Source organism: Coturnix japonica, chromosome 2 (assembly GCF_054131305.1).
Source record: "Coturnix japonica strain WE chromosome 2, WE-NBRP24, whole genome shotgun sequence".
Classification (NCBI taxonomy): Eukaryota; Metazoa; Chordata; class Aves; order Galliformes; family Phasianidae; genus Coturnix; species Coturnix japonica.
Window position 1 is genome coordinate 123645053 of NC_140664.1, and position 13672 is coordinate 123658724.

General features: G+C 38.8%; 1 protein-coding gene across 9 annotated transcripts in view; it reads left to right on the top strand.

Annotated features, from left to right (window-relative positions):
* ARMC3 (armadillo repeat containing 3) overlaps window positions 1-13672 on the top strand; it is a 54964-nt gene that overhangs the window by 29125 nt on the left and 12167 nt on the right. For 5 of the 9 annotated variants that reach the window (XM_015853331.3, XM_015853330.3, XM_085538714.1 and 2 more), the window contains 3 exons: window positions 8414-8663; window positions 9821-9957; window positions 12927-13116. In XM_015853331.3, coding sequence (XP_015708817.2) covers window positions 8414-8663; window positions 9821-9957; window positions 12927-13116 — 577 coding nt within the window. Of the gene's footprint in view, window positions 1-8413; window positions 8664-9820; window positions 9958-12926; window positions 13117-13672 lie in introns of those variants that run through there. The other 4 variants (XM_085538715.1, XM_015853333.3, XR_014943101.1 and 1 more) reach the window with 3 other exon arrangements.

Sequence of the window (13672 nt, forward strand, 5' to 3'; positions counted from 1 at the left end):
GCCATGAATAGATTCCTGTTTTGACTTTCTCTTGCTGTATATCTGTAGTGTGGTGGGGACTTTCTAAACAGAAAAGACAGGACGGTCATTAACTACACAAGCTTTTCTATACAAGTTACATATTGTTTTGATTGAAAACTGCAGAACGTTTTATGGTAGATTTCTTCCTTGTCAAAAAAGCTGAATCAAAGCCTAACGCTGTGATGTCATGCAGAAATGGGTTTGCTCTATGACTTTAACATCACGTCAGTTGACTGGTATGCAACTCGTGGACTGAACCCTAAATCATCTTCCACTGATAGGTGCAAAATGTTTCATACAACCACCTGCTGTTCTTTCTTAGACTTGTGAATGTGTGGATATGTAATCTACAGACCCAGACACTATAGCTGCATTTTGTACAACTCTCTTTTTTTTTTTTCTTTCTTTATTTTATTTTATTTTATTTTATTTATTAGGTTTTTTTGTGAAAGAAAACTATTTTTTCTAGTTGTTTCATTTATTTTTTTTTAACAGTGTTGCCATCAGGAGTTCGGTGTATTCATGTCTAACACAAATTTCATGTACCATATCCTAAGTCTCATGAGGACATAAGTGTCCTCTGAAGTGTGAATCTCTGCAATGACATTCACTGGTACTCACTGAGTTGAATTAAAGGAGGTAGAGGGTATTTCACCTTGGAGTAAATTTCTGACAAATCCATTGATGCTTTTATATATATATTATATTTGTAGCTATTTACTTATTATGAATCTAATTAAACATAAGACATTTAATTATATGATTTAACTTACGTTAGTCTAGTTTGAAATTATTTAAGTGTATGTAAGAAAAGAGCAAGTCTGATTATGCAAACTTCTGTGCTGCTGTGAATTTAAGCTGTGCGACGACTGTGGCTTATTATCTGATTAGAGGCTGTCATATGCACAAGAGAGTAAAAATAAGCTTTCACAAGTAACTTGAAACCTTTAGACCTGCGGTCTAGGTAATTTATGTTAACGTAGTACTGTACGTGTACTTAGAGATTTAAATTTTAAGAAAGAGGAAAATAATGTGAGTTCCTCTGCTTTGAATCATTCTGAGCACTTGAACCATTAGCAGGGCAAAACAGATTGCTGCCATTTGAGATAAGTCAGCGGTTGTCCAGAAGAGATTTAACCAGAAGGAGTAGAAATCTCAAGTTTCACAATCCGAGTACTATTTGTAGAGAGACTGACTTGGCACAGTTTTGTCATCCTCCTCATCTGGTGCTTCCAAAGATGGAGGGAAGCTGCTGGCAGCTCAGGCACTGTGTTTCAAGCAGTTGGTGTGGGGACTCTGCTCTGGCTCTTTCTTTGCTTTTTTCATTACACCTCCATGAAGCTGCTCTGGCAATTCCTGAATGTTCTCTGCTGTTTTGCTTTTGTGACAATGTGGATTCCAGACTCCCAACACTTGTGCTGTTATTGATTTTTCCATATGCTGTTTTTTGTATTAGAAAAATGAGAAAGGGGATAGCTTCAGCCCAGATAAGCTCATGAAACAGACACTATGTGAGATTTTTAAAGGACTTTGTTGAATTTCATCCATTCTTCTAACAGTGGAAGTGTCAGAATTTCTTTACAGAGGTTGCAAATAAGACTATAATTGAAAGGCTCAGTTATCAGGAACAGATATTTCATTATCAATACTCCTGCAATATTTCAAATTCACGTTTGGGATATCGGGGTTCTAGTGGTGAGATCTTCATTACTCTGTCAGGTAAATTCAGTGACAGGCATCAGAAACCTTGAGTATATTTCTCAATGAGGGTCAGATATCGCAGGCTTCTAACCCAGGCAGTGTAAGGTTTGATTGCTTCCAGACCATGATGGTTATTATAGAGTTTTGGGTCAGTTGATGTTTAAACGAGGTACTTAAAAAATAGGAATGGAAGATTCTGTTCCTGAAATGAGAAATGAATATTGTTGATGTAATCAATATTTTTTTTGAACTACAAAGAGCTCCCAAACTGTAGATCAGCTTCCCATGTGCTAGATTCTTACCTGTAATAAACTCACTGACGTTAGTTTACTTTGGATAGTGAAGAAAACAGAAGTAATGATAATCATTAAATAAAATGAGGGTGACTGTATAAAAAAACAGCCAATTGGTTTTGCAAATGATTAAACTGCAAAGTGAACATTTTGCTAAATGCAGAAGATGTTTACCAAACATGATTACATAACAAGGTAAATAAAGAATTATCAAACTAATAGACTTAAGGGACAAAAAGGAATCTGTTTCTTGAGGTTTTTCAGCTTCTGGTTAAGATGTTCTTTTTCAGTCTCTGAAGTTGCCTTCCAGTTAGAAATTATGTAATAGAGCTGGATCAAAAATGCCTTGTGTGAAAAAGAAGTCATGCGATTTAACACAGATAGAGTTGATTTAAAAAAATGTGTGTGTAATTAGATGCATAATTCTTATGCATAATTTACATGCAATTATGTATGAAAATGAGATATGCACATGCATAAATGGCTAGCTAAGCACCTCACACACAATCACAGTAATTTTGCACAGAAATTAAACATGCAGTTGCGAATTCATTTTGGAAAACGAAGTCCGTGAGGAGTCCAGTGGCCTTTGTGAGAAGGAAATCTATTTATTTTCCTGAGGAAAAGAAATGGCTTAGATTCTTCTTCAGTCAAGAAATGGAGAATTAAACAACATAGAAGAGAACCAGAAGTAAAATTTAATACAAACCCATTTATTTTCAGTAGTGGTAGAAGGAGCAGAAACAAACATCATCATTTTTATGAACTGTCAATCTCACAAGTGTTAATTAAACCAGAGCAAATCCAGAGCAAACAGTGGTGTGAAGCTGCACCACAGCTCTTCCGCTCCGTCTCCGCTCCATGTGAGGTGGCTCAGTTTAGCAGCTTGGGGGGTGGACTCCGTGGTTTCTGTCAGCAATTTGAACACGGACAGTTGCTCTCTCCATTATGATGAACCTTCTCTTCAGGAGGAAAAGCTCGCTGTGTCCGTCCGTACGCGCTGAGAGAGTCAATAATCTGCTCTCTTTCTTGCGGTGGCTGGGAGGCTTGGGCGGGGAACAGAGCTATTATGCTTGATGTGATGCCAACAAAGCCGTGGCTCTTGCCCCAGAGAACCTGCACTCCTGAAAAAACAATAATCTGGTTGTTTAGTCAGATTTTTACTGATGATTGTTTACACAACGCTCTCTACTGATTTCTGAGCTTTCCTATGGCACCCCTGACAATTAAATCAATGGCATATTGAGTTAAATGAAAATCATATGCATCCCCATCTTAACTGTTTAAAAATAGCTTGTATTGTGACATTTTTGGTAACAATTTTATTGTCTACTTTGAATTTAATTTGTGCAGTAAGAGACAGTGAACAAAGCTTATTTTCCCCAAGCTCTTAGCATTTATTCTTTGAGTTCTGAGTGATCTTACAGAGAATTTTCAAGTTTATATCTTAATAACTTGTGTATTTAAAATTAATACTTCAAGTTAAATATTTAATATATGAACATTTAATGCTTGTTTTTCCATTGATGTGTAAGAAAAATATTTTAGCTATTCTTGAATGTAGGCATTTGAAACAATTCAAATGTAATCCTATTGTACTGTATGCTCCAGTTAAGATAAATGCCTAACCCTGTTAATTTAGACACCCTAATGATCACAGCCACGTATTTCTGTGTCATGACATTCTAACTACTTTACCTCTAATTTGAGCTCTATGTGTTTGTGATTCAGTCAGCTTTTGCTTGTCAGAGAAAGGTAGCAATGTTAAATGCAACATCCTTTTATTCTTTTTCCCTTGTCACTATTTTTTTTTTCTCTCACCTCTCCATGATTAGGGAATTTGGTACATCTACTCATATAGGGGAAAAAACAAAAACCTGAAAAGAATTTCTTCCGTACTCAAGTCCTGAGTTGTAGTATTTCACAGTCTTAAGAACTTACATTCATTCTTTCAGTTCCCTTCTGAGGTCAGACACGGCTTCTCTTCAGCACCTGGAGCTCTGTGACCCTTTTGTATTTTCCAGAGGACTGTGGGATAGGAGTAGAACTGTGGGTTCTCTCATACCTCTTCTGTAGACATCCTTTAGCAGGTCACAGTGCTTCTCCAAGGTGTTCCAGCTCCTCTTAAAATCGAATCCCCAAAGGTTGCTTTCAAATCTCATTACCTGCTGTTGTCACTTCTCAGATGAATTCTTGTTGCCATGTGATCTGCTGAGCTCCTTGATTAAACTACAGTCATAAAATGGTGATTCAGAACGAATCCGTGGAAGTAGAACACAGGATTGAAATAAATATGTGTGATTGTCTAAATTGGTGATTCTCAACCTCTTTGAAGTTGAGTGGCACTTGAGAAAATTGGCTGTGCTCTGTACCTTGCTGAGGTCAGTTCTGAAAGCACAAGGAGCTGCACCTTGCTCGTTTGTTAAGTACCTGTGTACTTGTGTGCCTTATGCAGATTGTAGCAAATCTGCTTATAATGCAGTTGGCTACCTGGCTCTGCTCTGTCTAGCAATCAATAGGGACCGTGTGTTTATTAGGATTTTTTACTGGGGAATCCACATGCTGTGTTGTGTAGCACAGGAGTAGTAAGTCCACCCTTTGGTGAAATGTTGGTTGTATTACACCTGTAAGATGCAGGGATGCAATTCATGAGCAGTGGCTCTGTCTCATGCATTCTGGAAGCACTGGAATTTGCAAGCATCCACTGTACAGGAAAAACAATTTGTTTATTTTCTGGATAAAATTTGTGTGTGCATACTGATAGCTTGTAGACATACCTTACTGTGCATGGCTGTGCACGTGTTTGACGAGTCTCTTTCACACTTTGCTGGTAGGTACATTAAATCACTGATACATGTGTCACGGTGTAATGTGATTATATGGCAGGGTTTGCCATGTGTTTGCTTTGTATACTCTTTGCAGAAATGAGTGACCACCAGCATTCCTGACATTTTCATGTTTTATCAGCAGTTTGACAGTCTTTGATGGTGCAACTCTCTCTTGTTTATGCAGTAATTTTAAGTTTGTGTTTACTTGTAAAATTTACCAAAATGTGAATTAGATTTTTGGTAAGAAGCCATTCCAGCAAATGTAAAATTTTCACATCCAACTTTCCCCTGTTAACGTGCAGCCAGAAAGTTAGCAAAACTTATAAAGTCTGTGTGGGTATTTTTGTAGTGAAAGTGCTCCGATATGCCTGTGTAGGGAGGCTTCATTACATTTTTGAAACAAAATGTACTAAAGAGATAACATAAAAAAGCAGTTGCATGGAAAATTCAAATTGCCACCTGTGCATTTCCTTTGCTAATAACATTACCAACTTTTGTTTAACAGACAGATGAGCCCAATATAAAATTACTAAGGGCAGACAGTACATTGGGCATATGCCTGAAACCATTTGATCAAATTTTATGTACAAACCCAGTGGGAAGACAATTCAGTTTTTATAGTGTGCTGTTTTATAACGACATTGGAAAAATTACCACTGAAATGAACTAAGATAACACAGATGTAAGATGATGCAGACAAAGAAATGAGTCTGTTCTCTAGTTGAAAGATAAGCCTCAGCAAGAAGGTTAACAAGAATCTTAAGTTATGGAATATCTTATGGTATTTGAAGAATGTAAACTATATTTGTATCAGTAGTCTCTTTTGCCTCTGGCAGAGAAAACAAGGAATACATAATGAGGTGGCAACTCCAAAACATGTGCCTATCCAGTGTTTGAGATCTGGATTTGTTAGAGGGTAGTAGTTTCCTCTGAGTTAAACCCATGTTCTCTCTTCTGGGATCCGCATCAATTCTATTCTCACTTAGGAGACACAGCAGCAGCTGCTTTCAATATATTCTGTATCCCACAAATTAGGCGTGAAGTTGATTTGGAAATAAATAAATAAATCAAAGGATGCACTGTTCAGGTGAATGCCAGCAGCAGAATATCAGCGTTAAGGGGCAGTGCTCATAGGCCAGTTCCTTCTGTTGTGACTGAGTTCAGTTCTCGAGTAGCTATTACAGTACATGAGATTTACATCCTCCAAATGCGGCCTCCAATAGTACAGCTGCCCACATCTTCTGCTGTCTTCTTCCTTAATTTACTGCTTCCTCAACAACGCTGCTTCAGCTTGGCTGCTCCCTTACCTAACTCTATGAAGGGACCCTCAGAAGTATTCCAGCATTTTTCCCCCAGTTTGGGTTTTTTTGCAAACAAGCTGTTTTGCTGGTCTAACTTAGAACTGGGCCACAGCAGCAGCTTTCAGTCACAGACTGCATGTGTGGGAGCAGAGAGAATATTTGTTTGCTACTGATTGGCTGGTGATGTGGATCCACAAAACTTGTTATTAATGCATGAGTGTCCAACCTTTTGCCTTGCATGGGCCACAATGAGTGAAGAGGAACTGTCCTGGAATGCATATAAGTTGCTCTTAAAATAATGCCTCCTATTTATTTCCATGGAAACTACAGGAGATACAAAGAGCACAATGACACCATTTGATAGGGCAAATTCTCAGCTACAAAACATTATTTTTCAGTATAGTGACCACTATTAGCTATACATTTTCACCAGCCATGAACAAGAGCCTGCATGCTGAGCTTCCAAAATCTGCACCAGTGGAGGTGACCCATCGTTGCTACTCCTGGAATGTACCACCCACTGCCTCACTGTGCTCACTACCACTGGTTGGTCTCCATAAACATTCAGCAAGCATTGCTGTATGTCAGTGTCTGCCATTTTTACCTCATGGAGAAATTCCATTTGCTTCATCTGCACTTCTGTGTCAGTCACCATTCTGTCAGACTGCCCCTCTGCTGCCATCTGCCCCATGGCAACAAAATGTAACATATTGGTGGGAAGGTTCTGCTTCTGCTGCCATACCACCAACATCCACCTCTGATGTCATGGACCAACATAATAAAGCCAGAGGCATTACTTTTGGAGCAGCCCTCATAAAATATATACTGTAGTTAATATCTATAAGTAACAAAACTTATTTTAGTCTTTTATAGTTCTTCTTATTATTTTTTTTTTAAGAAGAGAGGAGTAAATACATAAAACTGGTGGGATTTCTGACCCTGTTCTGTGACACTTAACACATTGCTCCCTGGTGAGATGGCAGTGGTTGCAATTCTCAGTGAACTCTCAAGGTGTTTGTCAGAGATTCCTGATGTAATTGTACTCTTCCTGTACTTCATCCTTGACAACTGTTCACAAATGTGCATACTGCCAAAAAGCAGCGATGTGAATGAGGTGTGACTGTGAAGCAAAGGATATTTTTCTCTGGTAAAACTGGGATTATAAAAGTCCTGTAAGGATACATGGTCAGATTTTTGAGTTGAATGTCTGATTGCAGCCCTGTACATTCCATTTGAAAATGTGCAGGTCATGGCTTTATAACAACTGAAAATGGTGCCACAAACATAAATTGATGTAGTTCTTTTGGCAATCTTGAAACTTATTCTTAAACTCCTGTATTAAAAAGGAAGGCACGGCTGCATATTCTTCTCTCTTCAGAGCCCTGTGTGCATAGAGTTGTTAAACATCACTTGAGTCAGCACTGCACGGCACCGCCCTCCTTGTGCCCAAGGTTCTGTTAATGTAGTTTTCATTTGTAATGTGCCAGTAGTTTGGTTGTGGCTGAGTGTTGGGTGTGCACAGGGCTGCTCTGCTGGGAAGAGCTGCTGCCATTTATAGCATGGGGGGGGAGTGACGCGTTGCCAGCCAGGCTGGGCTGCAGCTGGACATGCCTGTACTAATGTGTCTGCTGTACTCCTGCTGGCTAAACCAGCTCCTGCAAAGCCAGCTTAGTAGTTTCTACATTGCACTGAACTGCAGTGCGTTACCCTATAAGAATGGCAGGAGCTTGCTGTACTATTCATGTCACCCACTCATGCTATCACAGAAATTCAAGGAGACAGCAAAAAGCATAGCAGTGTGATACTCTGTGCACTAAAATCCTCGTTAGAAAAAGTGCAAGAATGGTTATGTGAAGAGATGATAGGGTTCAGGAGAGATGTTTAGCTGGAGCTGAAGATAGAGAAACTCAGCATCTTAGGAAAGTTGCAAGATTTAATTTGCTTATTTGAAACTTCTGAAGGAAAAAAAAGTGTCCTGATAGGTTGAATGTCTCAGTTTTCATGCTTAGGTTGTGCCTCTTGAGCAGTGCTTCGCTGTGTGAGTCAGATCTAGGTAAGGCATCAGAAGGAGGGCTTTCACAATTCAGCTCTTACCTTCTGTTTCACATAGTGATTAAGAGCATAAAAATCAGCCTTTCAAGTTATTGCAGGTAAGCAACATTTTACATTATTGAAATGTAAGACTTATTTCATTGGTAAATGTAACACAGTAAGTGGAAATAAATATCCTAAAAATAACTAACATGTTTTTTCTTCTTCATTTTCTTAGTGCTGTTGCAGAAGCTGAAGGAATCAAGCCTTTAGTAGAGACCTTAAATGCTGAGAGACATGGAGCCATTGCGAATGCTGCTACAGTGCTAACAAATATGGCCATGCAAGAGCCTTTGCGCTTAAGTATTCAGAGCCACGGCATGATGAGTGTGCTCACAGAGCCACTGCGTTCTACCAGCAGCCAGGTGCAAAGCAGGGCAGCACTCACCGTGGCTGCCTTTGGTTGTGATGCTGACGCGAGAAGTGAGGTAAAAATCTCCAAGATTGGGATTGATTGTAAGAATTCTGAGTGCTGAAGTTTTTGTTACTGATGTTCCCTGTATTTTTTGTCTGCTCTAAAAGTCCTTGGCTTCTAGATAGTAACTAGTTTTGCATGGTTATGATAGGCTCGTTTGGCTGAGCTCACCTCCATTTGTTGTGAAGACTTGTAAAAGGTTTTCCTTAATTTTTATTTTTACTGTTGTATTTACCTGCACAAATTCATGCTACACAACCTTCCTGTAGCTTCAACAAGTCTCAGCCAGGACTGTATCTTAATCCCTATGTTTATGAGTAGAAAACATTAAGGTTTCTTTCAGCTGGAACTGACAGCTGTATTTTGAAGATGATAAGTTCTTGTTGCTCCTCTCGGTGTTTTATTACTGTCCAATTTCAAGGCCTGAATGGCAATGCCTAATTTTGATTTATGAGATATTGAATGTGCACAGAGTAAACGTGATTCAAACAAAACTCAAAATGTAATTAATCCCTCCATCAGCAGCATCCAGCTAGTTGAACTTTTCACTGTTTATCAGTGGTGATATTACTTTCTTTTCATAAATAAGGATGGTGCTTTGTGCGTTCATGGATCATAAGCTGGAGATTTCTCAAGGGTCAAAGCTGTTACTTAGGACACGAATAAGGGGGGTAGGTAATCAATCTACCTCTTTCGGTGTCCTTAAAATGTCTTTATCTTCAGAAATCCAAATGAGCAATGTTTTCTCCAGCATGTGTAGGAAAGACACTGTAGCACATGAGAGAATAGGATGTTAATAAGATTGCCATACATATAGTACAATACAAATTCAAATGTATTGTAATGTAAATTAGTTGCTAGGAGGCAAAAGAAAGCGGAAAAAGGTGTACAAATCTCCATGGCAGTCTTGGGTTGCATAGTCTCTTCAATTTCTACATTGCAATCTTATAACTGAAAAGCAGAGTCAGAAAGGATGTGTGTCACTCTGAACCTCACTTCAGGTCAGAACAGCACAGAAGCAGAGAGCTACCATAAATAGCCTATCTGCCAGCCCAGCATTGCTTGTCTGCAAGTCTTGAATCAAGCTTTGGATGGAGAATTTAATATGTTGTTCTTGCTGGAATGAAGTAGGTAAAATATATCAGCGGCTGTGTCTTCATGTTCTTACAGTTAAGAAATGCAGGTGGACTGGAGCCACTTGTTGAGCTGCTACACTCAAAGGACAAAGAAGTCAGAAGAAATGCCTGTTGGGCTGTCATGGTCTGCGCAAGTGATGAACTAACCGCTGTTGAACTGTGCAGGCTAGGGTGAGTAGGAATAATATCAAGGAGCAGAGGGAGGATTTTAATGAGATAACTATTAAAGTTGATTTTAATGTATTAATAACAGAAGGACAAAGTTAAGCTATACTTTTTGGCAAACAGAAACTACTTTTGTATTGCCAGTGTTACAGCTGAAATGGTCCTAATTTTACAGAAGAAAAACTGCAAGCCTGAAAAAAGATCAAGATTTGTGTATGAGGTGATTCTTTTATTGTTGAAGTGAAATATATGTTATTGCCCTGCTCCCTCTGCTGGACACTTCTCTGGTTGCTGCACTGATGCTTGCAGCCCATCTGTGAGGGAATTCTGCAGCCAGACCTCAAAAACAGATTTGGAGGAGACCTCAGATGTAGTTCTGTCTGTCTGCCTACTGTGACTGAATCAGGTACACTGACATACTTCAGCTTGCTCAGTGTGATTGTGGGTACTCGTTATGAAGGGGTTTTACAACTTCTGAGGTAACCTCTTCTGGTGATGAGGTGTTGTTATAATTAGAAAGTTTTTCAATTTTTAAATGTTTCTTGCAGCAACTCTGTCCAATTATATCTCATCCTAATTTCAGTGGAATTGAATAACCACCTCTTTATAGCAGTTTATTTTTTAACTTACTGTATTTTGTATCAGAAATAGCATAGTCAGCAGGAGCACGGAGATGACTACTCAGCTCTGATTGAGGCCGCATCTCAATTACAGTGTTTGGTTTTGTGCCCCTCGCTACAAGAAAGACATGGAGGCCCTGGAATGTGTCCAGGGAAGGGCAACACTGCTGGTGAGGGGTCTGGAACACAAGTCTTATGAAGAGTGACTGGAGGAAATAGGATTGTTCATTCTGGAGGAGGCTCAGGAGAGACCATGGCACTCTCTACAACTGCCTGAAGGGAGATACTGGCAAGTTGGGGTCGGCCACTTCTCTGAGGTAACAGACAAGGACAAGAGGGAATGGCCTCAAGTTGTGCCAGGGGAGGTTCAGGTTGGATACTAGGAAAAACTTCTCTGAAAGAGTGGTCAGACACTGGAATTGGCCATCCATGGAGGTGGTGAATTCATCATCCCTGAACTGTGCAGATGTGGTACTAAGGAACACGGTTTAGTGGACAACATTGGTGGTAGGTGGACAAGCTGATCTTAGAGGTCTTTTCCAACCTTAATGATTCATTGAGTCTATGCAGTAAATTTCTCAATTTCCTTTTCATGACAAAGCAAAAACATTGAACTGCTTTTTTGTTTTGAAATCTGGTAGCATTCTGTCACACATCTCTAAATTTCTCCCAGTTATTTACGCTATTTTGAAGTGTTGTTTCCCAGCCTGGATGAGGTATCTCAGCTGTAATCAAATCACCACCAATCAAGGCTCAGTAATTATTTTCCATATCTTGCACATAGCACTGTTCTTATTTAATCCTTTCTTTCTGGCAGCATCCGAATAGGACTCTAATTTATATGTCCTTCTAGTTTGACAGCATATTATTGATAATAATACATTAAGCATAGTTTTTCAACCAGTCAGGCTCTGTTTCATGTTATTTTCATATAGATCATATTTCCCTGACTTGCTCATGACTATTCAAAAATGAATATTTGAGAGGACTTATTAAAGTCACAACATATCTCAAAGTCATGACATATCTCACATCTACTCCTTGTGCCTGTACATTAAGTCAGTTACCCTATCGCAGAAAGGATTAAATTGGCTTTATGTGATTTGTTTATAATGTTACGTAATGGTTATTTCTAGCTGCCTTATCTCTTGAATGCTTGCAAATTGATTGTTTAGTATTCTGATATGATATTCTTTGGACACTGAAATTCAGCTGAATGATCTCCACCATTTCCTTGTTGATTCTTTTTAAATTTATCTATGCCCTTCTCCACTCTTCTGGCTCTGTACCTCTTCTTCCTACATTTTCAAAGATAATTATAAATACTTTAGAAGTTGATTTTGTCATTTCAAAACACAGGATGGGGTGAATGTCAGGCACTGCTAACTTAGTCTTCTGAAGCTTACATGTTATGCCTACTGCTTCTGCCTTCTTGTTAATATTGCTGTTAGGCATCTGTTTGCAACCATTTTATCAAAACTGAAGCAAGAAAGGCAGCAGATGCTTCAGTCTTTTCTATGCCATCTGTTATGAGTTTTCTTCCCACACTGAGTCATAGACTTACATTTTTCTCTTTTATTGTAGCATATGAAACATTTATTTTTGTTTCGGGTCCCTGAATAGTTGTATCTCAGTTTTTCTGTGGGCTTTTTTGGCCTTGTCCCTTATTTTCACTTCCCTGTTGGAAGTCTCCATATTCCCATTTCTGCCTGAGTCCCTTCTGGGTTTTCAGGTAGTCACAGAATTGTTAATGCTTCTGCATATTGTTCCTTTTTGTGGCTTGTCTTTCCTCCATGTGAGGCCAGTGTGCCTCTAATGTCACGTTTTAGACTTTGCTGTACTCACTAGACTTAGCTTTCCCTTTGAAAATTCTTTCCTTCATTATCTTACATTCTGATTGCCTGATCTTGTTGAGATTTGCTTTATGACAAGTAGTCTGTATGGTTGTTCTACTATTTTCTCCCAGTGCTCTCTTCTAAAAGAGATGGCTGTCACATGCCTTGTCTGCAAAACTTGTTTTCTGAATTTCATCTGACGTACTTTCAGAAGTCTATCTTGTAAATGTCCACAGCTGAGGCACCGTGTGTAGTTCAGAGAGATAAATGGACAGTCCAGCTATGGAGTCCAGTTTAGCATTTCTTTATGTAACTGTTCAACTGCTGAAAAGGACTGGTTTTGCTTTTGAGCACAGTAAGGCATTTTTTCTCCTCTAGAGAAAGAATTCAGTGTAGCACAGCAAGCTCCTTGCTGGTCTAAAGAGCATTGAGCTAGCTTGTAGAAAGAAGTCTGTGTCTTGGCCTTGGTAATGCTGAAAACTGTGTAATAACAATGAATTGGTACTTAGTGATGAATTAGCCATTGTGTTTTGTTTAACAGAGCAATAGACATCCTAGAAGAAATTAATCAGTCAACGGCACGCAGAAATAACTTCAGTGAAGCTGCTCTGGAAAGGCTACTTGATAACAATCTCTCCCAAAAGTACAGCCAAATGGGTTATTTATCATCAAGTAATGTCATTACTGATGGATTCTATGATTATGGTAAGGTAAGTTACTTTAAATTACTTTGCTCAGAAACAGTAAAATTTTCTTCTTCATTTTGAAAAAGAGGACTGTAGCAACAGCCAGCATCTGGCTACCTAAAATAACTTTGTTTTCCTGTTATGCTGTCTCCCAGGTTTTATAATGATTTCTTTTGATTATCTTTCTTTATGGTAAAATCTTATAATCTTTATGCTATCCCCTAATTACACTCTTCTTCCAGATCTCCTTCCAATCCTGTGTAATCTGCTGAGTTCTTAGTTCCCTACCAGGGACTTTCTTGGAAGTTAGTTCTTCTGTTGTCTTTCACTGCAGTATATTTGATAGTAATCTGACTCTGAATGACCTATGGACTTTTTGTTTATTTTTACATAAAGAAGGGTTCGTATTTTCACCTTGGTCATGACCCTTTGTCTCACACAGCACTGCTGATATATCAAGACTGACTCCACTATGTATCACCAGTTACTGTGTTCAGTTTAAATTAGGGAAGTACTTTTCAAAATGCCCAAATAAATTAAAAATATTAGTCTTACTGAAAGATCAGTGAAATACGTGCCT